Source organism: Mercenaria mercenaria, chromosome 4, assembly GCF_021730395.1.
Source record: "Mercenaria mercenaria strain notata chromosome 4, MADL_Memer_1, whole genome shotgun sequence".
In the NCBI taxonomy this organism is placed as follows: Eukaryota; Metazoa; Mollusca; class Bivalvia; order Venerida; family Veneridae; genus Mercenaria; species Mercenaria mercenaria.
Window position 1 is genome coordinate 77,442,689 of NC_069364.1, and position 26,815 is coordinate 77,469,503.

Sequence of the window (26,815 nt, forward strand, 5' to 3'; positions counted from 1 at the left end):
TTTTAAGACATTAATTGGAATTATTTAATGTGTAAAACTTTTTAATACCAAATTTTATTTTAAGAAGGGTAGTGACATTGCCATGTCAATAAAAGTACACAGGGGTTGCCAATAATTTGTAAAATGATTTTCATTTCCACATGCCCAATCCAGGCTTTATTCTACTTAATCCTGATAAATGATGTTACGCCATTACATCTGGATTATCAAACATGCAGAACTACATTAAGTTAGACATTTCCTCTGTGAAAATACAAGTTGTCATATTTCATGTTAAAAATGTTTTGCTACTACTAAAAGCTTGCAGACCCTTCTTGTAATTAAAGGAACCATCAAAGTTCTTTAAAAAATAGTTGAAAATTTAGCACTGTAAAGGCTATGTCTTAAATTCAAAATTTTAGTCAATAGTTTTTCTTACATATACCTATTAAGTAATTTTAGGAAAAGGGACTTGGGAAATTTGGAACATAAAAACAAGTTTCAAATGTTTACTGAATACAGGAATATCTTGATGATTTAAAGGTTGTGGTATATTGTTGTCTGTGCAGGAATGAGGCATCACCATCTTAATATTTAACATGATACAGTGATAGCTTGATGATCCAGTCTTTGTAGTGCATGTGTCTCTGTGCAGACCTCACCTTTATATCATCTCTTTCCAGGAATGAATACTACCTGACAGATTTAAGTGTTGCACCAAGTCAGAATGTGCTGAGACAGATACAAGAACAGGTTGCCATGGAAACAGACACTGAGGAATCAAATACATTAAACAGTGAAAAATCGAATAATGTAGAAATGAAAGAAGATGAAACTCAGATGTCACAAAAGTTGCGAAAAAGGAAACAAAATGAAAATGACTCAGATGAGTCTAGTGATGATGATGATGTAGAAAATGTGAGACGATATACTAGAAGTAGAACTGCTAATATTAAACCTGATGGAACTGAAGAAATGAAAGCTGATGTTGAGATAGGTAGAGTTAGGACTAGAAGTCAGTGCAGTGTAGATGATGAATCAAGTGAAACTAAAAAAGTATCAAAGAAGTTGAGAACTAGAGGTAGAAATCATAGTGAAACAGAAGAATCTGACATTGATCTAAATGTGAGAAAGAAGAAGGGGGATATCCAGTCAAGAATTCAAACAAGAAGTATGGATGATAGCGAAAGTGAAGCAGAAAAGTCAGGTAAAAGTAAATTGAAAAAAGCAACTCCTGTAAGAAGAATGAGGACTAGATCTTCCCAAGTTGATACAAGTGAAGAGGAGATGTCTGATGATGATGATGATGAAGAAAAGGAAGAGGATAATAGTGATACAGAAGGTGACAATGTTGAGGAAGAAAACAAACTCAAGGAAAAGAAAAGGTTAAGTGCAATACATGAGACTAATGATGAAATGGAAGTGGTTATGAATGAGAAAGACATGAAGGAAATTGAGAAAGACACTGACAAGGGAAAGGAGAAGAAAGGTGGCATTAACAAAGATAAATCAAGTAAACATGATGAGGGTAAAGCTGTTGTGAAGAAGCAAAGGAAAGCTGCAGCCAGTTCTCTGTTAGTACAGCTTGAACTGTTTGCAAAGTTTAAAGATCCAAAATCTATGTTTATGGAATCTCAACTCAGACAACTCTATTTTGATGTAAGTCATGTTATATATTCAAGTTTTTTGCTTACATTTTTAAGGTGACTGTAAAATGTCTGTTACCAGTTGTAAAGTTTGAGACCCATGAAAAAAATCTTCCATTTCTCTCCTTGGTTTTTTTTTAGTGTATATTATTGATTAAGACTTACTTTTTCCCATCAATTTTGTCAACTTGTATTAAAAGAGAAAGAACAGGAAGGAATGAAAACGGTCACTTAAAGCAGTCTATTGATATAAAAGTTTCCTATTGGTTGTATGGCCCTAAATGTTATCGTCGATATATTTTATGTAAAATGGACACTTTCCATAGAGCTGCCACACATAATTCAACCCATTTGAGAGTACAAAAATTGAAATCCTTACCTCATTTTAAAGAATTATTCTAAAACTGTCACATTTGCTTACTGTAAAATCACATCAAAGTCACACTTCTGTGATCTGGTAATACTACTTATACTAGAATTGAGTTTTAATTCACCAAATATGACCTTTCCTATTTCTCTATACTGAATTGTCATTGATACATCCACAGTGAAATTTAAACAATAAATAGCCTTAAAGTGGAATTATGTGTATTTTTCAAGTAAAAATCCAGCTGAAATAGATGTGTGTGTAAAAAATTATGGAGGAAATTACAGCTTTTAACTCAATATACCAAACTCTTCCTGTTACCAGTATGAAATAATAAATTTCCAAATATGACTTTTCATATTTTTACTGGGGCAGTCTTTTTAAGAAAAGTCAAACTGCATGCAGGAGTTGCTTCCCTTCAACTTCAGAAGTCTCAGTCTATAGGTGAGGGAGATCACTGCACAGAAGATTGAAGAAAAGAACTATTGTTTCATTAGTTGGATTTATTTAGTTTTAAAGCATCAACTTCAAATACTTATGCGTCATAAGGGCTAATTTAACACATTTAAATGTACAGCAACCGAAAATTGCTTTTATAAAACATTCACCAAAAACACACTATGTGCAGTAAGATGCGCATAATGCCACTTGAATTTAGACCTGTGTGACCATACCAAGTGAAAAATTAGTGTTCAGGAATCTGTCTGCAATTATGCAAATAGATTAGATGACTCCTGTTCTGGTTCTTTGAGTATTGTTAGGCCTGCAATTAGATTTTAAAATACTGTTAAACAATGGGTAAAGTGGTTACCTTTATTTTAGAAAAATTGCCCGTCAAATGTGGATGTACATTGGCAGCAGCTTGTACAGTAAGACAAATGTCACTTTAAAAAAATGAACAATAGTATTCTTTGAATAATTAGCTTAATATTTTGTTGTTTAATTAATAAAATCGTTTTTCATTTCAGTTACTTGTACATAAAAATGCAGATGTACAAAGAACAGCTTTTCAGTGTATTCTGACATACAAGTATAAATATCTTATACCATATAGGTAAGTTTCACAGAGCTGTTTCAGTATTTCTGTTAGTTAATCTTGAGGACAATCTGTTATTAAAACTATATTGATGACATTGAGGATCTTCTGCAGCCAAATGGTTTAGATAATGTACATATCACTTGCCCCATACCTGTGTGTTTCAAAGCACTAAGTACTAGAAATGAGGAAGCTACGTATCCAGGTGGCTTATGTTATATCCATGAGTCTGCCCAGGTACTTTTCTAGATCCAGAAATAATGTAAGCAGGAGCATCTGGAGTATTTTTCCAGCATTAAACTTTGATGGTCGCCATGTGGTCAATTTTGATGATGTGACTTGATAAAAACCAATACAAAAATCATTAGCTTTTGTGGTGATATTTTGCATCGGATTAACATATACAGCAATGAGACTAGTAAGTTCAATACTAATGTACTGGACTATGTTTACGCTAGTCGGTCTATTGTGATGATCTTATTCATTGAGCTGGTGATCATGGTATTGCAAGCAGGGATAAAAATAGCTGGTCAAATTTCAGTCCAGTTGCATTCTCCACATGTAAAAATTTTATCCTGGAGTTTGGGATTTTTGCAAGTACTGGTAATGAATGATAATTCAGGTGGCTGCTGTTGGTCAACTTTAATCTAATATTGAAATATTGGTGCTTCTTTAAACAACAGGCTGATATATTCCCAGATCAAGGGTTTCTATTTATTTGTCTTAATTTATAAATTCTTTTGTTACTGAATGATTTTCTAGCAGCTTATTTATCAATTATATTATGTGTATAAGTTGTCTAAAAATGCAGTAAGCTGGGAATTCTTACATCATATGTCTCATGAATTCTTATGTCAACTGTTTTGTTGATTTTTTCAGGGAAAATTTTAACAGACTTCTAGAGGATAAGTCGTTCAAGAATGAGATAGTTCTGTTCAGTATTGACAATGAAAACAGTGTTATAGACAAGGAACATAGAGCAGACGTTCTTCCTATTCTCATGAGGTAATTGTATTCATTTTGGTACTTTAATTTAATTTATAAATGGTCTCAATTTTAAATTAGGAAGCTACATCTTTGGTGATTTGGGAGGTTTTGCACCATAAATAAATTACAACAAGGAAAACTTTAGATGAAACTGCAATATCTAGTTAATTGTTTTGCATTATTTCAAGAAAATTTGATATAGCTTTGAAATATTCCAACAAGATAGCCATTTTATGTGACTAAATCATTGATAAATCATTACAGTTGAAAATGTATCTTTTCCACAGAATATTATATGGGAAGATGCATGTAAAAACAGGGAAAGGGACGGCTGGAAAACAGTTTAGCAAGATAAGACAGTCTATAGTGTTACGCTTCCTCAATGGCTGTCAGAATGAAGAACTGAAAATGTTTATAGACCTTGTGTTTACTTCATGTCAGCAGTTTATTACAGGTATGCCTCTTTTTTTTATACGCCCGAAGGGACATATGTTTTGACACCGGTGTCCGTCCATCCATCAGTTAGCAATTTCGTTTCCACTGTGTAACTCTTGAACCCCTTGAAGGATTTTCAAAGAAACGTGACACAAATGTTCACCACAACGAGACAACATGCAGAGCACATGTTTTGGATGACTCATTTCAAGATCAAGGTCACGCTTAGGGGTCAAAGGTCATATGACTTTGTTTCATGCCCTCTCTCTAACTCTTGAACTGCTTGAAGGATTTTAAAGAAATTTTATACAAATGTTCACCACATCGAGACAACATGCAGAGCTTATGTTTCGGATGGCTCGCTTCAATGTCATGGTCACACTTAGGGATCAAAGGTCATACCTTCGGGTGTATATTGCTCCCCATTGCGGTTCTCTTGTTATACCATTATATTCCTTTATGAATGTGCTCCTTATATTTGCAGTTGTCTGTTCGCTCACAAGTGAATGCCAGCACCATGGTAGTGTTATTTTTGTCAAAGTTTATTCATCAGAAGTTGGTTTTATAGCTAATATTCACCAGTAGAATAAAAAAATATGTTCATTAAAAAACAGCCCTCTTGTTCAAAATTTAACACACAAAGGGGTGTTAACAAGGCAATATATATAATACAATGTATTTGGTACTTGGTTCAGAGATAGTACATTTTTAATCTGTTGATAACCATGCTGTCTTTGAATCACTAACCCCACACTACTGTGAGTTAGAAATCCTGCTTTGATGTGAAATTCTTTCATGTGAAGAAGCAATATGTCTTGCTTGTGGTTCTATCCAGGCTCTCACCAATGCCAGAAATGTTCCTTGTTTTTACTTATAATTAATCTACTCTAACAAGCTGAAAAGTCATTACATTGCCTAAGTTGTTTTATTTATTACTTTTGGGGCCTCCGTGGCTGACTTCGAATCACCTGCCCCACACCAGTGTGGGTTCAAGCCTCATTCAGTATATCGAGATTTGCCCTTACTTTACTTAGAGCTAACTTGTTCGCATTTTTTGTTGTTTTTGGTATATCTGTTAATTTCTTCAAACTATTTTCCATTTCTATAGAAAATCCTTACAAGATGGCTCAAGATATAAAAGAAAATACTGATTTAACAAACGTTCTACCTGTGAAGAAAATGCAAGGGTAAGCTATCCTGTTGTTTATAGAAATAAGATAGCTTTGTATAAGTTTTAATTTATTGATAAATATTGAAAAGATATTACCTCCTGATTTCTGTCAGTTTTGTTTTTCATTCGAAATTTAAAAAGTGCTTCTGTTGATAATTGTAAATGAAAAGTACAGCGTCTGAATAAAATGATTCAGTCATTCCATATGGTCTGTCTAACCACCTAGCTCAATAGGGAGAGCACAGATCAGATCTACAGGCAGGGTGTATGTTTTCCATGACAGTTCCATACAAGACATTGTGTCTGAAGTCATTCATCCTTCACCACTGATTCATGTGGGGATGCGGAGAACAGGTTTATACTGTTACAGAATCCAGGAACACTGGGTAGGTTTAACCCTGAAATACGGTTGAAAAATGGTGTTAAACCCAAAACAAACTGTCCACTTAGCTTAATAGGGAGAGCACAAATCTACAGATCAATATGTCTCCCACCACACAGTGGTGTGGGAGACATATTGATTTACTCCTGTCTGTGTGTCTGTTGTGTTTGTCCATAAGTCCTAGGCCAAGTTCGATAACTAGCTAAATCGGATCAGGCACTTCGGAATTATGGCCCTTGAATTACCGAATCAGCCTTTTTATTCTTGTCCGCACTCTAAGTCGAACAGTTTTCATCCGATCTTCACCAAACTTGAACCAAATGTTTTTGACCATAACTCTTTAGCCAAGTTCATTAACTAGCCAAATCGCTTGAGGCCCTTCAGAATTATGGCCCTTGAATTACCCAAAATCAGCCTTTTTACTCTTCAAAGGTATATTTGTAGAGAGTAAACTGTATATAAAGACTGACTTACTGTTTAGATGATTAGGCAGTTGTGGGAGTCATGCGCTTTTCTCAAAAGCAGCTCTAGTTCAATGGATCTTGTGTTTCCTGGTCAAGGCAAGTGTTCTCCATTACAATTTGATAAAAGACATTGTGTCTGAGAACTCATTCTCCACCTCTGATTCATGTGAAGAAGTTGCGGTTACTTGCAGAGAACATGTTTTATAACTGAAATACTTTTGAAAATGGTTCTTTACCCAAACAAACACAGTATGGTCTCAGGAGTATTTGTTTATAAACCTCCTGAAATCTTTAAAATATGTAGAAACTCCATAAAGTGTAAGTGTGATAAAAAATGTGATGTCAGATACATTTATATATATACAGTCGAATACCGTTACCTCGATATTCGAGGGACTGTTAAAATTGCATCGACGTATCCGAAGTTCAACGTAACGATATCGACTATCTTGGACTACTTTGTACTTGTGTCGGACGTCTATATTGTCATTATATCCAATGCTTTGTTTCAGAGGCTTTGAAAGGGGCAAGAAATAATATAAAACGTAAATACGATTTTAATTTTATTGAAAAATAAATCATCTTAATTAAATACATACATACATACAGCTTTTTTAATTTTTCAAAATATACATTTAAACATTAGCATTTTATTCCTTCCTGAAACAAGTCTGAATGCAGCGATAATGTTCCTAGTTGAGTAGTCATTTTGTCTGTGCTTCGATAACGAAAATTTGCCACTTAAATACGCATATTGTTACTCAATCCTAAATGGCAGATTTTTTCTCCGTCAAACAAAAAACATTTCAGCCAAATTAGTTGGAAAACAGCTTTGCTGCTTGCACGTTATTTTATAAGACTAATTATTGAGAATTAAATGCAAACTCGCTAACTTTTAAATTGGAATAAAGACTAAATAACAAAAAAAAAACAAAAAAACAGACAAACTAGCCTGATTATAATTAATACACCGCCGGACAACAATAGGCTGATTTTCACACCTTACAAATAAAATGGATATTTTTTGACAAGCTGTGATATCGAAGAAACCAGGTGTAAAACAGTACAGGTTTGTTGACGGGACTGAAAAATCTCATCGAGCTAAACAAAATATCGAGCTAATCATATTGAGGTAATGATAAATAATTACATTAAGATAAATAGGGGAAAATCGGGACCGACTCAAACACATCGTGCTAACCGGAGTGTCGAGCTAACCGATATCAAGGTAACGATATTCAACTGTATATATGAAATGAGATGGTTCTCTATGGCAAAGTGGTTAAAGTCACTGTCTTCAAATCACTTGCCCATCACCACTGTAGATTTGAAACCTTTCTTAAGGTGTTGAATTCTTTCATGTGAGAAAAGCATCAAGCTGGTTATGGAAGATCAGTGGTTCTACCTAGGAGCTCGCACATGATGAAATAATGCCTTGACATCTGGGGTTTACCATAAAAAGCTGGAAAGTCACCATAGGACCCATAATTTGTGATGGTGTGATGTTGAACCCAACAACAAAAAAAAGACATAACAAACATAAGACCAAAATTAATTTGGTGCATTTTGTTCAAAATTGCATTAGTTGAAATAGTTATATAGATAAAATAACTGGTCTTATTGCAGACCCAATTCAATTGTTTAATCATAGTACATGTTGATTTATTCTTTCAGGGCTTTGAATTCTATAGATATGATCTTTAAGAAGCTGGGTCACCTGATGGACTCATTTCTTCCAAGTATTATACAGATGATAGTTGGACTGGGCACACTGTGCGGTGTATTACTTGAGAATCGCAACAGATTGGTACCCCATGTAATCAATCCCCTCAAAGACATCAGACAGAATTCTATTTATAGAATGATTCAGGTTTGTGTTGCTGTAGCAATATTTTCACTTATTCTCATAAATTAATTATTGGACGGGCATTGCATTCTAATTGATAAATTTATCAAAAACAAACTAACAGTTTTATACTGTGAAATCATTTAATTTCGTGGGCATGAAATTTCGTGATTTTGGTCAAAACGGCAATTTCGGCTGACCCACATTTCCCATGAACCGGAAGTTGTACAACCCGTTTTCGGACACCTGCGTTAAAATATACTGCGCTCCAAAGTTTACGTCACAAAAAGTCAGAAACAGTTTAAACAAATCTCGAACATCAAATTTAACTGTTAGTAACAAGAAAACTACCCAAAACGTATTTACAAAGTATTTTCTGTGTTAGTTTATGGAGTTAGTTGGTGGGATCAGCACAGATGGGACACAAGAACGTGTCTCCTATTCTGATAACCCTCACTGTTACATAAAAAATGATAAGTGTATCCATCCCTTACAAATTATCATCATAAGGTCTGTATGACCCCCTAGTGGGCATATGATTCTTAAAAGAAACAGAGAAAAAAAACTTTACTACTACTGTTTAAAATTTCATTAACCAATTGATTAAGAAAACCTCGTAAGGTACCTGGCCTATAAAGTGCGTAACTTTTTGTGTGAAGTATACTTGTGCAAAATTTGACAGTGGGGCGGAGCTTGTAAAATAACCTCATCTGTCAGACGACCAGAGCTTTCAACATGAAAACATTGGATTTATTTCTAAAAACACATATTTTGGACGTGATATTTTGGGAATAGTGAAAAAATTAAAAATGTAACAGTATGTAAGTTTTTTATCATTTGCTTACCCTTTTAATTTCCATTTTTCTTCAAAACTACCAGCGTGACATTTGTATGGTGTTTGTAAACAAAGCGTGCGTGTGGGAAACCGGAAAGGGCGTGTTTTCCAGGAAAACTAAAACATTACCGGGGCCGGCCGAATACGGGTTGTGTCCGAAAATAGGTTGTCGCGGGATATTTTATTATCAGGTACACATATAATATACAGTCGAATACTGTTACCTCGATATTCAAGGGACTGTAATAATAGCATCGACGTATCCGAAGTTCGACGTAACAATATCGACTATCTGGGACTACTTTGTACTTGTGTCGGACGTCTATATTGCCATTATATACAATGCTTTTTTCAGAGGGTTTGAAAGGGGAAAGAAATAATATAAAATGTAAAAACGATTTTAATTTTATTGACAAATAAATCATCTTAATTAAATACGTACATACAACTTTTTAGTTTTTCAAAATATACATTTAAACATTAGCATTTTATTCCTTCCTGAAACAAGTCTGAATGCAGCGATAATGTTCCTAGTTGAGTAGTCATTTTGACTGTGCTTCAATAACGAAAATTTGCCAGTTAAATACGCATATTGTTACTCAATCCTAACTGGCAGATTTTTAATCCGTCAAACAGAAAATGTTTCATCCAAATCAGTTGTTAAATTGGAAAACAGCTTTGATGCTTGCACGCTGTTTTATGTGACTAATTATTGGGAATTAAATGCAAACTTCCTGACATTTAAATTGGGTTAAAGATTAAATAACAAACAAAACAAACACACAAACTAACTTGATTATGATTAATACATCGCCGGACAACAATAGGTTGATTTTCACACCTTACAAATAACATAGATATTTTTGACAAGCTGTGATATCGAAGAAACCAGGTGTAAAAACAATACAGGTAAGTTGACGGGACTGAAAAATCTCATCGAACTAAACAAAATATCGAGCTAATCATATTGAGGTAATGATAAATAATTACATTAAGATAAATAGGGAAAAATCGGGACCTACTAAAACACATCGTGCTAACGGAGTATGGAGCTAACCGATATCGAGGTAACGATATTCAACTGTATATTAAAATGATGAAATCATTTGCATATCATACACAAATATAATATATATTATAATGACTATAATAGAATTTTGCTGAAATGCTCTGTGAAATATAAGATCTATATACTGTTTACAGATACTGGAAGATTACGACAAGTATCCTTGGAGACCAGTTGAGTTGGATGCCATGTTTGAGGCCCTGGTGTGGCCCCAACTTGATAAACTTTCGTTTGAGGGTCTCTACCATCCTACCCCATTGCTAAAGTTACTGTTGTGCTGCACAAAGAATCCTAGGTAGAAAATTAGTATTAATTTTCATTTGCTAAACATGATTATATTTTGCTAAATTTATATAATATTAAATGTTAGTACCAAAAATATTTTATAAAATATTTTAACCCTGTACAAAATAAGTTGATAAAAAAATTAGCAGCTTTAACCCTTATCATGCCAGACTTGATTGATTCTGCCTTTACTACCAATGCAGATCATGATCAGCCTGCACATCTGTGCAGTCTGATCATGACCTGCACTGTTCACCATTCAGTCAGTATCTTTTTTGGTATGCACCCCTTTTAACAGTTAATGGTACTGTCCAGAATAAAAGATGGACAAGTTCATTATAGAAATTCAGCAGGGTAAGGGTTAAAAGTATGATTGTGCTAGGGTTTGGACTCACAATGTTCATGTCGACTTAAATATTCATTCAATTGACAAGGCTGTTGAATAGTCAAGCATTGCAGTCCTCCAACAGCTCTTGTTGCCGGGAGATATGAATGTGCTGCTCAGTGGTCTCTTTGGGAAGAAATTACTGTTGCTCCTCAGAGCTGCTGTTCACAGAGGTTTTACCGTATAGAAAGTTAAGGACTAATCAACAAGTTGTAAAGGACAGAAGTTAAACAAAAGATATTCGGCTCACAATTTGCTTGCTCCTGTAATCCAGGTATTTCTCATTGCTGGGAAAACATCACAAAGACAAACCAGAATTATCTCCCCTACCACAGATAATGAAACTTCTGCTGAAGAAAGATGTCTCTAGTCATGTGACAAGCTGTATCATGGAGATGGTTTATAATCTTCTAGAAGAAACGGATGAAGAAGAAGAGGTCAAGGTCATTGAGGTCAATAGTATGATCAACCTGCAATCTGCTGAAAACGTCAAAGGTTGGTATATGTATGAGAGGAATTACTGAGTATGTGAAGAGAGTGTAAAGGAGAGCTACTTTTGGACAAGTGGAGGCAGGTTCAAGGTTAGAGGATGCATTTTAACCCACTTGTTATTATTGTCTTGACTAGGAGTTTAGATGATCAATTCCTGCCATTGTATCAAAAAGAAAAAAACCTACCGTATTTTGAGGTTTGTTTAAGAAGTTTTCAAGATTGGACAAAATAGATATTTTTCATAATCATTTGAATTTATATAAACTAGACTGCAAATTTCTTGTCCATCTCTAGCAAATTAGTTAAATTAGTTATTTTGATTAAATGGCGCCTATGATTATATTCATCCTTATCAGACAATACTGTTGACATTTTTGGTATAATTGTTAAAAATACTTTCTGTTTCAGAGAGTGATATAGGAATAAGGCTGATACTACCCCATGTGCCAGACATTCTAGCTTACATCCAGACTTTTGTTTCTACACTGAATACACAACTTCATAAGAAAAGTAAAATCTCAGGCAAAGAACTTGACATTCTTTCCAGGTAACTATTCCTAACTTACAGTCTGTTGACACATTGAAATGTGATGTACCCCTCCTGTAAGTCCTGTGGGGAAGTTGTCAGTTACTTGTTTGGAACACTGTACTGGCATAAAATCCAGTTACACTTCATAGGTAAGCAGATTGCTATGCTTTGCAGAAGTGGCATTGATAAGGGATTTTATACATTCTGTACTTAAATAAAAATGTATGCATAGTATTTGCAATTTATAAACATCAATTTCATGTAATTCAGGATTTCTTTAAAAGAATTGTCCAGAGTTCTCCTTAATTTTGTTCCAGTGTCAAATGTTTATGTGGAGCATCCATGGCCAGTGTTTAAGAGCACTGACCTCAGATCACTTTTTCCAATACTGTGGGCTTCAAACCCCCACTCTTTAATGTAAGATCCAGCTAACTTATAGAAGGTCAGTGGTTCTACCTAGCTTCTTGTGTGTGTGTCTGAAAGCTAAATGTCACAGTAAGACCATACTGGTGTAGAAGAGAATGAAAACTCTATATTCTAGCATGGAAGTGTTGTTTATCATTATATTGGGTATTTTAACAGGAGTGTTAGGGTGTATTGTCAAGGAGTTCACTTGCTGTTTACACACCTTTCTATATATACCCATTTCTTGGTGAAACTTGAAGCCTTTCAACGTATAACTAAAACTAAGGAAATGATCACATATTGATATACATGTAATATTGATCTAATTTAGCTTTTTATAAGTTTTATGCTTGAGTAGCATCTATACATATTTGTTTCCTGTTTGAACATTGTCAGATGTTATAACACAAAAAATAAAATTATGTCATGTGTTATCCCTCCAGGATATAACAAACAACTTTTACCATTTTGTTATACTGCCATCAGGCCTGTGAGTCCTTTATGATTTGTTTATTTTTGCAGAGTCAGCAGCTTTGTCCAGGATGAGGAGATGAGTGCAACACTTGTCAATCTCTTACTGCCCTTCTTGAATCCAAAATATGCAAAACCTCAGGTATAGTCTTACATGTTGTGAAATTATTTAATAGCACACTCCCGTATGTAAGGATCTGTGACATCACCGATAAGGTCTGCTATCTAAAAATAGCACAGGACGCAATTTGTAGACAAACAATCAGTGCATTCATTGTACAATAGCATAAGTAAACCGTTTATTTTGCATTTATTTCGTTATTTTTGCTCAGGTTTCTAGCCTGCACGTCGCAAACAAATGTAACTAGCCGAAAAGTATGTATATTTTGTATATTCCTTTCAGTTCTAATATATTTCTTTAATTAGTTATTGTTTTATCTCTTTTAATTATTCTGTTAACAGGTGCGACAATTTTTATGCCCCCACTTTGAGGGGGGGGCATATAGATTTGCTCTTGTCCGTCCGTCCTTCCGTCCGTCTGTCCGTCCGTCCGTCCTTCCGAAAATGTTGTGTCGTGCGTAGCTCTGAAAGTATTTGACGTAGAGTCACAAAACTTTACAGGAATGTTGGTCAGCATGTGTAGTTGTGCACCTGGGGTTTCGCGTCTGGATTCATTCAGTCATGTAGAAGTTATGGCCCCTGACTTTGTAAAAATTGGTCATTTTAATGTTGTGTCGCGCCTAGCTCCAAAAGTATATGACCTAGAGTCACAAAACTTTACAGGAATGTTGGTCAGCATGTGTAGTTGTGCACCTGGGGTTTCGTGTCCGGATTCATTCAGTCATGTAGAAGTAATGGCCCCTGACTTTGTAAAAATTGGTCATTTTAATGTTGTGTTGCGCCTAGCTCCAAAAGTATATGACCTAGAGTCACAAAACTTTACAGGAATGTTGGTCAGCATGTGTAGTTGTGCACCTGGGGTTTCGCGTCCGGATTCATCCAGTCATGTAGGAATTATGGCACCTGACTTAGTAAAAAATTGGTCATTTTAATGTTGTGTCGCGCATAGCTCCAAAAGTATTTGACCTAGAGTCACCAAAGTTTACAGGAATGTTGGTCAGCATGTGCAGTTGTGCACCTGGGGTTTCGCGTCCGGATTCATCCAGTCATGTAAGAGTTATAGCCCCTGACTTAGTAAAAAATTGGTCATTTTAATGTTGTGTCGCGCATAGCTCCAAAAGTATTTGACCTAGAATCATCAAAAGTTTACAGGAATGTTGGTCAGCATGTGCAGTTGTGCACCTGGGGTTTCGCGTCCGGATTCATTCAGTCATGTAGGAGTTATAGCCACTGACTTAGTTAAAAATGGGTCATTTTAATGTTGTGTCGTGCGTAGCTCCAAAAGTATTTGACCTAGAGTTTTTGGCCCCTGACCTGGGAAAAAATTGTTATTTTAATGTCATGTAGTGGGGGCATCTGTGTCCCATGGACACATTTCTAGTTCTAATTCCCTTCGAAGTTTACTGAGAGAGTTGATGATTCGTCATATATAGAAAACGCTCCCTTGTCCGCAATTTGCGCATTGCATTATGGTATAACTGCTGTATGTTCTATTTATAGAACACGGGAGTGTGCTATTTGGTGACATGAAATTTTTCGGTTTTGACCAAAATGGCAGTTTTGTGGGGATGTAAATTTGTGGGTTTTGACTTTTGAAAATGTAATGAATGGGAATTTTACTGGTTTGTTAGATAAATGTGAAATAATTGTCAGATAGTTACCAAGAAGAATTAACTATGTTCAAGAAATCCAGGAACTTGGCTTAACCTTAATAAAATAGTGAACACTCACATAGCTAAAACACCGGATGAGTAATTTTAAACCCAGTAAAATGAATAAATATTGATGTATTGCAGAAAGTAGAAGAGGACATATTGACAAGTATACTCAATCTACTAAAGCATATCTCAGACAGGATGCCTTTCTTCAAACCTATCAGTAAATTGTTTGCCACCCTGCCACAGAGGCCATCCAGACTGCTGCTCACTCAAGCTTTTACTGTATGTAATCCTTTGTTATTCATTGATATGTCCAGTTGATGAGAAGTAGAATGCAAGATTATGAATAGAGATTGGGAGTTTGATGTGTCTGAAGTAGGAATGGGAACGAATACTGAAATCAATATTCGAATATTCGGTTTGTTTTAATGGAAGCTTTAAATTCTTATTAAGTGATTAGCATATACACAACATATTCATTTATTTCAAGATAGAAGCTGCGATCTAATCCTTTAGCACTATGAACTTGGACAGTGAATAATAAGAACAACTGAAGTGAATTGCATTTTGATAATCTTTTCACATTATAAGGTTTCTCCCACATCACAAACATATCAATTGGCATTTTTATAATTAAAGATTTAAACAATGGCATATTTCGACCGCAATGACAAATAAGTGTGTAAAAACTTCCCCTGATCGTCAAACACATAGTTCCTGTCATAAGGTAAATACCTTTGATCATCAGTTACCAGTGAATGTCATAAGGAAGTTTGGAAAACTTCAAGACCGCCGAGGATCAGACAGTGTCATTGTGCTTAATATTTATCGGTCGTGGTTATGCAACCCTAATAATTGTACAGATAATTTTCCACAGTAAAATTTCAATAATAGATAGTCTCAGCTCTAAACAAAATATGGTCTATACTCTGAGCCAAATATATCTCAGCTCTACTGATAATATATCTCCGCTCTACTGATAATATATCTCCGCTCTACTGATACTGCTCAGAGTAAAATAAGATCTCCATTTTATTATTACATCTCCTTAAATGCAGCTGAGCCCGCCTGTTCCGAGCTGACCCAGCAATGTGAAACAAAATATACAACATTAGCATCTGTCCCGCATTGGTCATCAACAATGTACCCATTGTGCCATATGAAGGGAAGTAGCCAACGCAATATAATAATGCTTATTTGTATAAAGTTAAAGTGTACAATAAATTATGAATTATGTGTGCAGATATTTTTATATGTGTGCAGATAGAGACAAGTTTAATAATGACACCATCTAATCCCCAGCAGCCTAGAATTTTCCGCCACAACAAATTGACGCAGAAAGACAATTTGTCCGCCAAAATTCAGGCCTAATGTTCAAGGAATGTTGTACCAGAAGAACTAAGAAATTGTGTAATTGCCTCACCAATAGCAAGAATGTACATTTCATTTCCAACATTTGATAGATGGACCTTATCGGTATGATAGAAACCCTGAGTTTGAGTATCTATAGATTTCATGTTCAGAGCCCTGCCATTAGTATGATTAAGGGTAAAATTTGACATTTGTCTATTAATGGATAAACGTTTCTTATTCATGTTACGATTATATACAGCTGATTGATTACTGTATGACCAGGATAAACGAGGTAGTATGAAAGTCCAGACAATAAGTGATCTGGGGAAATTAGAAAATAAATATTCGATTTCAGTTTTAAGTTTTCTTACAATTTTACATTGATTGGTATTGGTTATATTGTTTCCCCCAACATGTACAAAAATAATTTTAGGGTCCTTGCCTTGGATTAGCCCATACTGCAACTTGGCATGTAGACCGTCTAGCTTCAACCCACTAGTTCCATCCCATGAGATATTGTTACAGAAACTCGGCCGTTGCCTTTGGGAAAACTGACGCCGTGCCCATCTAACAAGGGAATCCCCCACTATCCAGATATCCCTCTGAGTTGAGCTGCTCAAAATGTTCAATCTTTCAGGCTCCTGCTCCATTGAAGACAAACTTTCAGCTTCTATCACACTGACAGTGTTCTGTCTCTTTCTAGACTTGGGTTTCCCTCTACCTGGCATCTTCTTTTCACAGGATTACGTTGATTTTTAATTTTTTAAAAAAAATTCGACCTTGTTTGTTTTGCAGACAGTTTTGAAAGGGAGATAACTTTTGAGGTACTTCCTGTTTATAAAATTACAAAGGGAGAAAACCATGCCTAAACTAATAATTAATGGTAGCAATGGTTTCCTCCCTTGAAGCACTCAGCTCTACTGAAATAAACTGGCATTATAGCATAAAGCAATAAGCCTTGTTGTTTAAAAGCGTGGATCATCGTACGTAATAAGGCCAAAAAATGTTTGTTTTGGGTAACCCGATCCTACCTAGCAAAACCCGCCGATCCTAGCCTTTTATTTCACGATTCTGTCAGTATAGTCATGAACATATTTAACTAATTCAGTGTTTGAGCTTCAAAATGATACAAAAAATCAAAACGATTATAATTTAGACCGTCGCAATTTTATCTAAAAATAGCAGGTCGTCCCATTTATAAACATAAGACGCGCTGTTGTATTATAGGCGTGTAAAAATTGTCGTGTAAAAAGCAAGTAAGGCAGACTTAAACCTCCTTCAACATGAACTTATGCCTCAATCATATGTTATTACTTGATTTTATTATAAAGTACTTCAAAATTTAATTCGAATACGGCCGATTGCGGATGAAAACTGATTCTGCGGATGGTCTGAAACGTCGTACAAAATATTGTGAAAAGATTGGCAATATCTACAAGTTTGGTATTGTTTTCGAAAAAAAAAGATCTACAACTTGTTACATAAAACAGGCGCCAATAAAAATGAACAAAAGATGAAAAGATATCCCATTTACGCCTAATACAAACTGTTAATCCGTAGTGATGACTCCAGGTAATTATGCATTGCAATTTTCTTGTTGATTAGACATCTTTTGACATGCATCTGACACATTGACGCCTGTTGCAAACTGTTAATCTGTAACAATGGCCCCTGCCAATTATGCATTGCTATTTTCTTGTTAATTGGACATCTTTTGATTCTCGATAAACAAACATGACATGGTTTTATTCTGTAGAATTAGTATGCTCATATTACCCAATATCAATGATACTTTTTTTTTGAAAAAAAATACAATAATTTATGAATATTCGAATTTGATTTTCATATTCGAATATTCGACCGATTTTCGAATATTCGAATATTCGTTCCCGTCCCTAGTCTGAAGTCATGTGACCTCCACCTCTGATTCACATAGGGAAGTTGTTTGTTACCTATTGAAGATCTAGTTTTGCTGACAGAGCAACATTTTTGGTTTTATTTAGTTCAGATAAGTTATAGTGCAGTAATTTTACTGGAAATTTACAAATTTGGTAAAGGCCTTAATGCCTAAACATAGATATAAATATATTGTAGAGGTTGAATGATTAAAAATTCAACCATGCTTTATAAGAGTCCTAATTATATGGTATGTCCCTGGAGAACCATTCTCTTACCTTTAACCTTATATGACCTATGTCGGCTTAGTAATCGACATGAGCCTCATTTTAGCTTGCAAGTCCAGCTTCTTTCTTCTTGTAGAGTGTGAGGTCAAGAGCAACCATTTTCTTTGGAGATCACCCCTCCCAAACACACCCTCCCCTGCACGCACACAGAGTAAACATGATCTCTAACCTTTTGTTAGTCTCTTTAAAAGAGTGAGCAAAAGTGGAATTCTAGATTAATGTATTCTGTTTTTATCAGCATACTTACAATGTAAACAAAAATTGAACGCACTGTTGAAATAAAAGTCATTACAAATGAAATGATTGTTGAATTTCTTCTAGCTAGTAGTGTAAGAAATTTATTTGCTTCAAACTAAAACAGATTATGCATCCAGATTTTATTTAAGCATACACTTTATATGGATCAATTTTTTATCAGCCTATATGCCTGTCATTCACTACTAGGCATCAAAATTGTTTAGGGTGCTTTCTCCTCTGGTAGTTGTTGTTAAAAAAATAATGTATAGAAAAATAGTGTTTTAACATTATTAATACACGAAAAGAGGTTATATGTCTGCTGAATAATTTCACGAGGGCGTAGTCCGAGTGAATTACTCTGCCGATGTATTACTGATTTAGAGTGTATTAATTTAAGTAAAACACAATTTTTCTATACATTATTTTGATTCTAATATATCCTTTATCTAAAACAGTAGAAAAATATAGTAGCGCTCTTTCTTGGTCGCAACAAAAATATTGATGTCATTGCACGTTAATGTTATGTCATTTAATCGTAAGGGTGTTTTAACAGAAACAAGCATATTATAATTAAAAATACAGTTGGTACTATAAGTGTGAAGATGACTTTTGTACAAAGGACTGATGTGTTTTATTGTATGATACTGGTATGGTGGAGTGTCTAATGCAGTATTTGTTTTGCAGGTTATTTGTGAAGAAGATGAGGATCTCAAACCACTTGGTGTTATTGTACAACGGGTGAGTCTATACTCAGACATTATAATTATGCATGGAAGCTACAAGATGAGTACAGGGAAATACAGATTGCTCATTGACAAGCATTGAAGGCTGGAGAACCCGTGTTTGCACAAGTAATTTGTGTGGTCCAGAGCTGTTTGCCTACAATTTCATTTAAGCATTTTGGTCATCCCCTTGTAACCTAGAGCCATCCATGTTATATTCTATTTAAATTAAGGTGAACTCTTTCATAATGATCTTCTTTATGCAGAAGAAGTTGTCTTTTTTCATAATTAATTTCATTAGTAGAGTACAAGAAGAAGCTGTTCTACAATCATTGAACATTTCATACAAGATCATACACTACATTTATCTTTGCAAAAAGTGTTCCCTGTGTCAAAAGTCTACGAATAGTCAGTATTGTTACTTGAAGTTTAATGTTTTCTTTAAAATTAATTAATTCTAACACAATATTTCAACAGATTTGTAAATAGACATGAAGATATGATGTATTCTTTGTGTTATTTTCTGTACAACTATTTCAGTTGAACTCCTGGGATCGTACACGTATGGACGAGCCAGATTACATGTTGCGGCTGGAAGGTTACAGGTCAGCGACCAGTCTGTTGAAGAGTATGGTTGCCATGGATACAAGGATCTGTCTCACTTTAATATATAACTGCTGTTTCTTTATATCTACAGTAAGTAAATGTAGTTACTATGAAATCATTTATGTTATTTAAGCAATGGGGGTCAGCAAAGTAGGCAGACCAAGGCCGCTAGGTCCAAGGTTAATGTCACACTTTGAGGTCAAAGGTTATGATCACAACATTTTCCTTTCCTGTATGAAAGGAGTGTATATCAAAATCCCCTTGATCAAAATCCCCTCCACTGAAAAATGACTGTGTGTTACAAAATCCCCTTCACACATTTGCAGGGGGTATCATAATCCCCTCTGTGATTAACATTATAGATATATAGATATCAGTGCTCCAAATTATATTATGTTTGCTAAAGGCACTGTATTTACATGCTTTATGCAATAGACTTTTAAATTGTATATAGTTGTATTTGAACTTGATGAAATAAGTAAAAATCACAGAGGGGATTATGATACCTCCTGCAAAAGTATGAAGGGGATTTTGTAACACCCTATCATTTTTCAGTGAAGGGGATTTTGATCAAGGGGATTTTGATTGTCTCCCGTATGAAAGCAGTGTTTGGGTGTATGAATCACCTTCACTTTCCTTAACCCTTAGCCTGCTGGCGGCGATTGGTTTTGCCTTTGCACCTGCAGGCTGATCATGGTCTGCACTGTTCGCTATTCAGTTTGTAAATTTTCAGTAAACACCCCTTCGAATAATAAATGGTATTGCCCAAACTGAATGATGGAACAGTCCATTTTAGAAATTTAGCAGGCTTAGGGTTAAACAAAAAAAAAAGAACAGCAAAGTATTTACTAAAATGTATAAGAAGACATGCAAGCAAAATAGTAGCAGACTCGGCTTGAGTCTGTTCAACACAAAAAGATGCAACCCTTCTCATGTCCTCTAACTTGGAAGTCTACTAGTTAATAACTATCAGACATAATAAAGCCACAAGTTTAGCTTCGTTTTTTGACTTGGTTTACTTAGTGGATTTTAAAATAGAGTTTTAAAAAGTCTGTATCAAGCTTGGAATTATATTCAAAGTTACAGTTGGTCGCTCCGTTGTACATGCTGAAGTTAGCTGTTTGTTCCCATCTGGGGCCCCTGTTTCTATCTTGGGTCTCTTTTTGTGATGGTTTAATTGGATACATATTTGTATACATTGTTGATGAGTTTTGCCATAAAATTTGTACAGGTAGAAGAGGTATCTGTTCATGAGCTGGTCTCTTCTAAAATGATTTTAATGCAGACATTGTGTCAGTTGTAATGTTTACAGGTAGAAGATATGTCTCTACGTGATAGCTCCACACTATGTATGGTTACCATGGTGAACCAGTTTGGTGTCCTACCTTTTGATGAGGGGACTTACAAAAAAGTGATAATTTTGACTCTATTACAACAAATTAAAACTGGACTTCGGAGCAAAAAACAGGTAATTTTATTCAGCTAGATTGGTTGCTCTTTATCATGTGCAAGATAAATAAAAAGTTCATGAATAAGTGTAACACGTAAGTTTCAGGTTTGGTACTGTTAATGCAGAACAAAGAATTAACCCTTATCATGTTGGACACGACTGATTCTGCCTTTGCGACCAAACTGCACTGTTCGCCATTCAGTCAGTATCTTTTTGCTAAGCACCCATTTTAACAGTTAATATTACTGGCCAAATTGAAAGGTGAACAAGTTCGTTATAGAAATTTAGCACGGTAAGGGTTATTAATACAAAGAATAGTATCAAAGACTTAATAACAACAGAGAGTGAAGTCTGATTTAGTCTTGTAACACTTGGCAAGAGGTTCTCACTGTGATGCTGATGGCTGCCAGTTTTAAATTTGAGTAATTTGAGCAGATAAAAACTCAGTATGGTTGGATTGGCACACATTAACCTTTAGCCTGCTGGCGGCTAGTGATTCTGCCTTTATAACCAGTGCAGACCAAGATCAGCCTGCTGATCATGGTCTGCACTGTTTGCTATTCAGTCAGTAAGTTTTCAGTTAACACCCATTTGAATAAGAAGTGGTACTGCCCAAATTGAATGATTGACCAGTCTATTTTAGAAATTTAGCAGGGTAAAGGTTAGGTAAACTTTTAAAAAGCATTCCTACAGCCAGCAGAATAAATAAAATAACACAGATTACATCCACATGGGTAAAATCAACAGAAGTGCCAGTCCAGTGTGCAAGAAAGCTATTTCCATAGTGTTCAGTATGTTTGTGGCTATACTGGCTACCTTGATGTTCCAGGAGTTTAGGAATTCTACCTTTTATGCATTATGATTACTTGTTTTTCCAGACTGTGTTCCATGAGTTTGTCACTATATTAGCTACATTGGTGGATACATTTGGAGACCAGCCTACATTTACAGATCTCAAGCCTCTGCGTGATAAAGATATTGATGCAGATTTCTATGAGAATATCAAACATATTCAGGTCTGTTCACCTTTCTTGTTTATTTATGCTTATGATTATTGTAAAAGTAAATAAATGAGATTTTTTTCGGGGACTATTTTAGAAGATAATTATTATATTCATCTGATTTAAATTAAACCGAAAAGCTATATTGGTAAAGGAGAAGTGTGCTATACTCGTGGCCTAAATGTTTCAGGTTCAGATTTCAACATGAGCAAAGTGTGAAAAAGCATGTATATTGTTACTGGACATTATTGCAGTTTTGCATTTTAGATGCCCGTCAGCAAGTAAATAATCTGAGAAAAAATACATTTTGATGATCCTACGAACGTTCTTTCATAATAAGGTCTGGTTTTTTTTCCAAACTTCCACAGGGTATGTCCAAGATATATTAGAATTAAACAGTCTAGAAATCAAAGCAATTGCAAGTTCTTCAGTCATAGAACTTTTTATATTCATTGGTAATTTTCCACAGGTATACAAAAGATCAAGAGCTCTGCGTCGACTGATCAAGTACCTATATTCCAACAAAGTGAATTTTGACACCCTGACCAATATATTCCTACCAATGGTGTCATCATTCCTGATAGATGACCTGTACAAGAAACATACCACTGTACTTGATGCAGCTGTAGATGCTATAGGAACAATATGTAAACTGTTGCCATGGAAATCTTATCTCAACCAGCTAAGACATTATTTAACTTTACTGTCAAGGAAGTTGGAAAAACAGAAGCTACTTGTGAGGTAAAGTGAATGTATAGAACATGTTGTAATTATGTTTTATGTAAGAAATAAAAAGAGAGATTGAGATTTCATAGGTTTAATCTTTAGAAAATTCAAGAACATATGAATGCCGGGTAGAAGTTGTGTTGTAGGTTAATTTAGTGACTATAGCAAAATGTACACAATTTCAAAATGCAAAATTAACTGTTTAAGGTATTAAATGAAAGACTGCATCTGGGTCTAGTTAAAATTGCAATATTTGAGGATTTAGACACTACTGGACCTTTCTATGCCCCCGAAGGGAGGCATATTAGTTTTCAACTGTCCGTCCGTTCGTCACACCAATGTCCGTTCGTCACACCAATGTTAACTTTTTGCATGAAGGCACTTTACTCGCGAACCACTGCACCCAGGACCTTCAAACTTCACATGCTGATAGTACTTATTGAGTACACGACCCCTACTGACTTTGGGGTCACCAGGTCAAAGGTCAAGGTCACAGGGGCCAATGCTAACTTTGCATGGAGGCACTTTACTTGTGAACCACTGCACCCAGGATCTTCAAACTTCACATGCTGTTAGTACTTACTGAGTACACAACCCCTATTGACTTTGGGGTCACCAGGTCAAAGGTCAAGGTCACAGGGGCCAATGTTAACTTTTTGCATGAAGGCTCTTTACTCATGAACCACTGCACCAAGGACCTTCAGACTTCACGTGCTGATAGTACTTATTGAGTACACAACCCCTACTGACTTTGGGGTCACCAGGTCAAAGGTCAAGGTCACACTGGCCAATGTTAACTTTTTGCATGAAGGCTCTTTGCTCGCGAACCACTGCACCCAGGACCTTCAAACTTCACATGCTGATAGTACTTATTGAGTACAACACTTATTGGGTACACGACCCCTACTTACTGGGGTCACCAGGTCAAAGGTCAGGGTCACAGGGGCCAATGTTAACTTTTTGCATGAAGGCACTTTTCTCGCGAACCACTGCACCCAGGACCTTCAAACTTCACGTGCTGGTAGTAATTATTGAGTACACTACCCCTACTGACTTTGGGGTCACCAGGTCAAAGGTCAAGGTCACAGGGGCCAATGTTAACTTTTTGCATGAAGGCACTTTACTCGCGAACCACTGCACCAAGGACCTTCAAACTTCACATGCTGATAGTACTTTTTGAGTACACAACCCCTATTGACTTTGGGGTCACCAGGTCAAAGGTCAAGGCGCTGCAGGGGCATTTGTCACTATTAGTGACAGCTCTTGTTGTATTTATATTGAAAACATATAATATGCATGCATATGCTGGTATGAAATCTCAGTTTCTCCATTTTTTTTCCTTTAAGCCATTTTCACATGTATTTTCTTTATTTATATGCCCCCGAAGGGAGGCATATAGTTTTTGAACCGTCTGTCAGTCTGTCTGTCTGTCCGCATTTTTCGTGTCCGGTCCATATCTTTGTCATCGATGGATGGGTTTTCAAATAACTTGGCATGAATGTGTACCACAGTAAGACGACATGTTGCGCGCAAGACCCAGGTCCGTAGGTCAAGGTTACACTTAGACATTAAAGGATAGTGCATTGATGGGCGTGTCCGGTCCATATCTTTGTCATCGATGGATGGATTTTCAAATGACTTGGCATGAATGTGAACCACAGTAAGACAACATGTTGCGCGCAAGACCCAGTCCGTAGCTCAAAGGTCAAGGTCACACTTAGACGTTAAAGGTCATTTTTCATGATAGTGCATTGATGGGCGTGTCCGGTCCATATCTTTGTCATTCATGCATGGATTTTAAAATAACTACGCATGAATGTGTGACACAGTGTCGCGCGCAAGATCCAGGTCCGTAGGTCAAAGGTCCTAAACTCTAACATCGGCCATAACTATTCATTTAAAGTGCCATCGGGGGCATGTGTCATCCTATGGAGACAGCTCTTGTTTTATATGCTTGTGTTTTTTATGCCCACACTATGATGATGGCAAGTGTATGTAGTGTCACCCCTGTCTGCCTGTATGTGGATATGCATTTGTGTATGTTAAGAAAACAGAATCCAGCATAGAACTTTTTTGGCATGATGGAATTTCAATACAACCTGGCACAAATGATCACCATGACTAAACAATGTAATGCATGCAAGAACCATGTCAGCAGCTTAAAAGTCAAGGTCCCTGTGCAAGATTGCACTATACATATACTGTCGTTATAATATATTCATTAGTCAATGTGTCATTTACTGCCTTGGTAGCCTAGTGGTAGAGCATCCGTTTCGCGTGCGGGAGGTCGTGGGTTTGATCCCTGGCCGCATCATACCAAAGACATAAAAAAATGGTACTAGCAGCTTCCTCACTTGGCGCTCAGCAATAAGGAGATAGTGCTAGGACTGGTCAGCCTGATGTCAGTATAATGTGACTGGGTGGAGTATCATGCCACGTGTCTACGGCATGATATTCCAGTGAGGCAGCACTATAAAATTGGGCATTGTGCTCACTGCTACAAGTAGACACCATCATTTATATGACTGAAAAATTGTTGAAAAAGACGTTAAACACGAACACACACACACATTCAGTGTGTCATTATTCACAGGACACACATGTATGTCATTACATCACAAAGTGGGGACATCTGTATCCTATGGACATAGTTCTGATATAACTTGCACTTGACCCTCTAATCAAGATTTCTTGATTATACCATAACTTTTTGGTTAAAAGTAAATAGTATACAAAGATATTGGTTAAATGGAGTTTACTGTATCTCTTAGAGATGCATGTAGAGAAAATTTGTTAATACATGTATTCATTATGACAATTTCAGAGTGATTGTGTCAGTACTTGATAATTTCCACTTTGACTTGAGTAAGTCAACATTGAATGTTAAGAATACACCAGTACCTAAAGTAGAGAGGGAGCCCGAGGAGAAACCCAGCATACAACCTGGTAATATATGCCATCATTTTCATTGTTACCTCTATTGGGGATCTAACCCCAGCCCACAGCATGCTGTCTTTAGGACTACTTTTTCTGTCCTGTTGTATTCAATGTTACATTAGTTTTGAGTGTGACTGTATGTAGGAGTAGATGACCTCTAAAAAAAAATAGGCAAAGATTTTAAGTGGTTTCTCAGTTGAATTTACTTTCAAAGGAGTATGTCTTAACTTGTTTCCAACAACATTTGCTGGACACATCATTTGCTTAAAACTGACACTTTAACAATTGGAGAACATTCAAAGAAAAGTAAGGATTATTATACATTTTCTGGATAACTTGTTCAAAACCAGCTCCAAATGGACACTATTTGATGCAAGTCCATGTTGTTAAAGGCATGATCTAATGCATTTAAAACCTCCATTTGGAACATTTTATTATTATGATTTGTAAGTTAGTTAATGTTTAATAGTCTTTTTGTGTTGAAATAACTAGTATATTTATTCATAATTTTATTGTGTTTTAGATCAGGTGGATTTACAGAAAGATGAAGAAACTGCAACAGAAGATGCTGAAGAACCTGTAACAGAGATAAATGAGGAAGGGGAGACTACTGAGGTAGAACTAGATAAAGGGAAACAACTCTGTTCTGAACCATTAGCTACCAAGATACATGGAACTATTTTGAAAAGTGTTATACATCAGTTACACAGAATTCTAGTACAGAAGGTATGTAAAAGATAACTGTAGAAAGGTATTCAGCGTTTAATGTTATGTCCAGTAATTTAAGGTATCAAGTCACAGTTTGGGTGAAAAAAGTGAATATCTTTGTTCAGCCAGCCCTTGATTAGAGTGTTTATAAATGTATTCAGTGATTCTGAAACCATGTAAGACAATCTTACAGAAACAGGAGGTAAGATAGGCATGTATGATTTGCTGTATATGTTTGAAGTTACTATATGTACTGTATCTTTAGAACTATCAATTTCACCGAGACAGGAATGTAGGATGAATATAATGAATTAACATTCCTCAAACTGATGC

The 26,815-nt window shown here is 35.7% G+C and overlaps 1 protein-coding gene across 1 annotated transcript in view; it reads left to right on the forward strand.

Annotated features, from left to right (window-relative positions):
• LOC123553009 (small subunit processome component 20 homolog) overlaps positions 1 to 26,815 on the forward strand; it is a 78,984-nt gene that overhangs the window by 29,634 nt on the left and 22,535 nt on the right. Inside the window, exons 21-38 of the mRNA XM_053541736.1 lie at positions 663 to 1,638; positions 2,961 to 3,046; positions 3,908 to 4,033; positions 4,303 to 4,469; positions 5,559 to 5,637; positions 8,142 to 8,337; positions 10,352 to 10,509; positions 11,159 to 11,379; positions 11,785 to 11,923; positions 12,833 to 12,923; positions 14,698 to 14,841; positions 19,017 to 19,070; positions 19,595 to 19,750; positions 20,973 to 21,128; positions 21,989 to 22,126; positions 22,581 to 22,852; positions 25,662 to 25,783; positions 26,298 to 26,500. Coding sequence (XP_053397711.1) covers positions 663 to 1,638; positions 2,961 to 3,046; positions 3,908 to 4,033; positions 4,303 to 4,469; positions 5,559 to 5,637; positions 8,142 to 8,337; positions 10,352 to 10,509; positions 11,159 to 11,379; positions 11,785 to 11,923; positions 12,833 to 12,923; positions 14,698 to 14,841; positions 19,017 to 19,070; positions 19,595 to 19,750; positions 20,973 to 21,128; positions 21,989 to 22,126; positions 22,581 to 22,852; positions 25,662 to 25,783; positions 26,298 to 26,500 — 3,484 coding nt within the window. The remainder of the gene's footprint in view (positions 1 to 662; positions 1,639 to 2,960; positions 3,047 to 3,907; positions 4,034 to 4,302; positions 4,470 to 5,558; positions 5,638 to 8,141; positions 8,338 to 10,351; positions 10,510 to 11,158; positions 11,380 to 11,784; positions 11,924 to 12,832; positions 12,924 to 14,697; positions 14,842 to 19,016; positions 19,071 to 19,594; positions 19,751 to 20,972; positions 21,129 to 21,988; positions 22,127 to 22,580; positions 22,853 to 25,661; positions 25,784 to 26,297; positions 26,501 to 26,815) is intronic.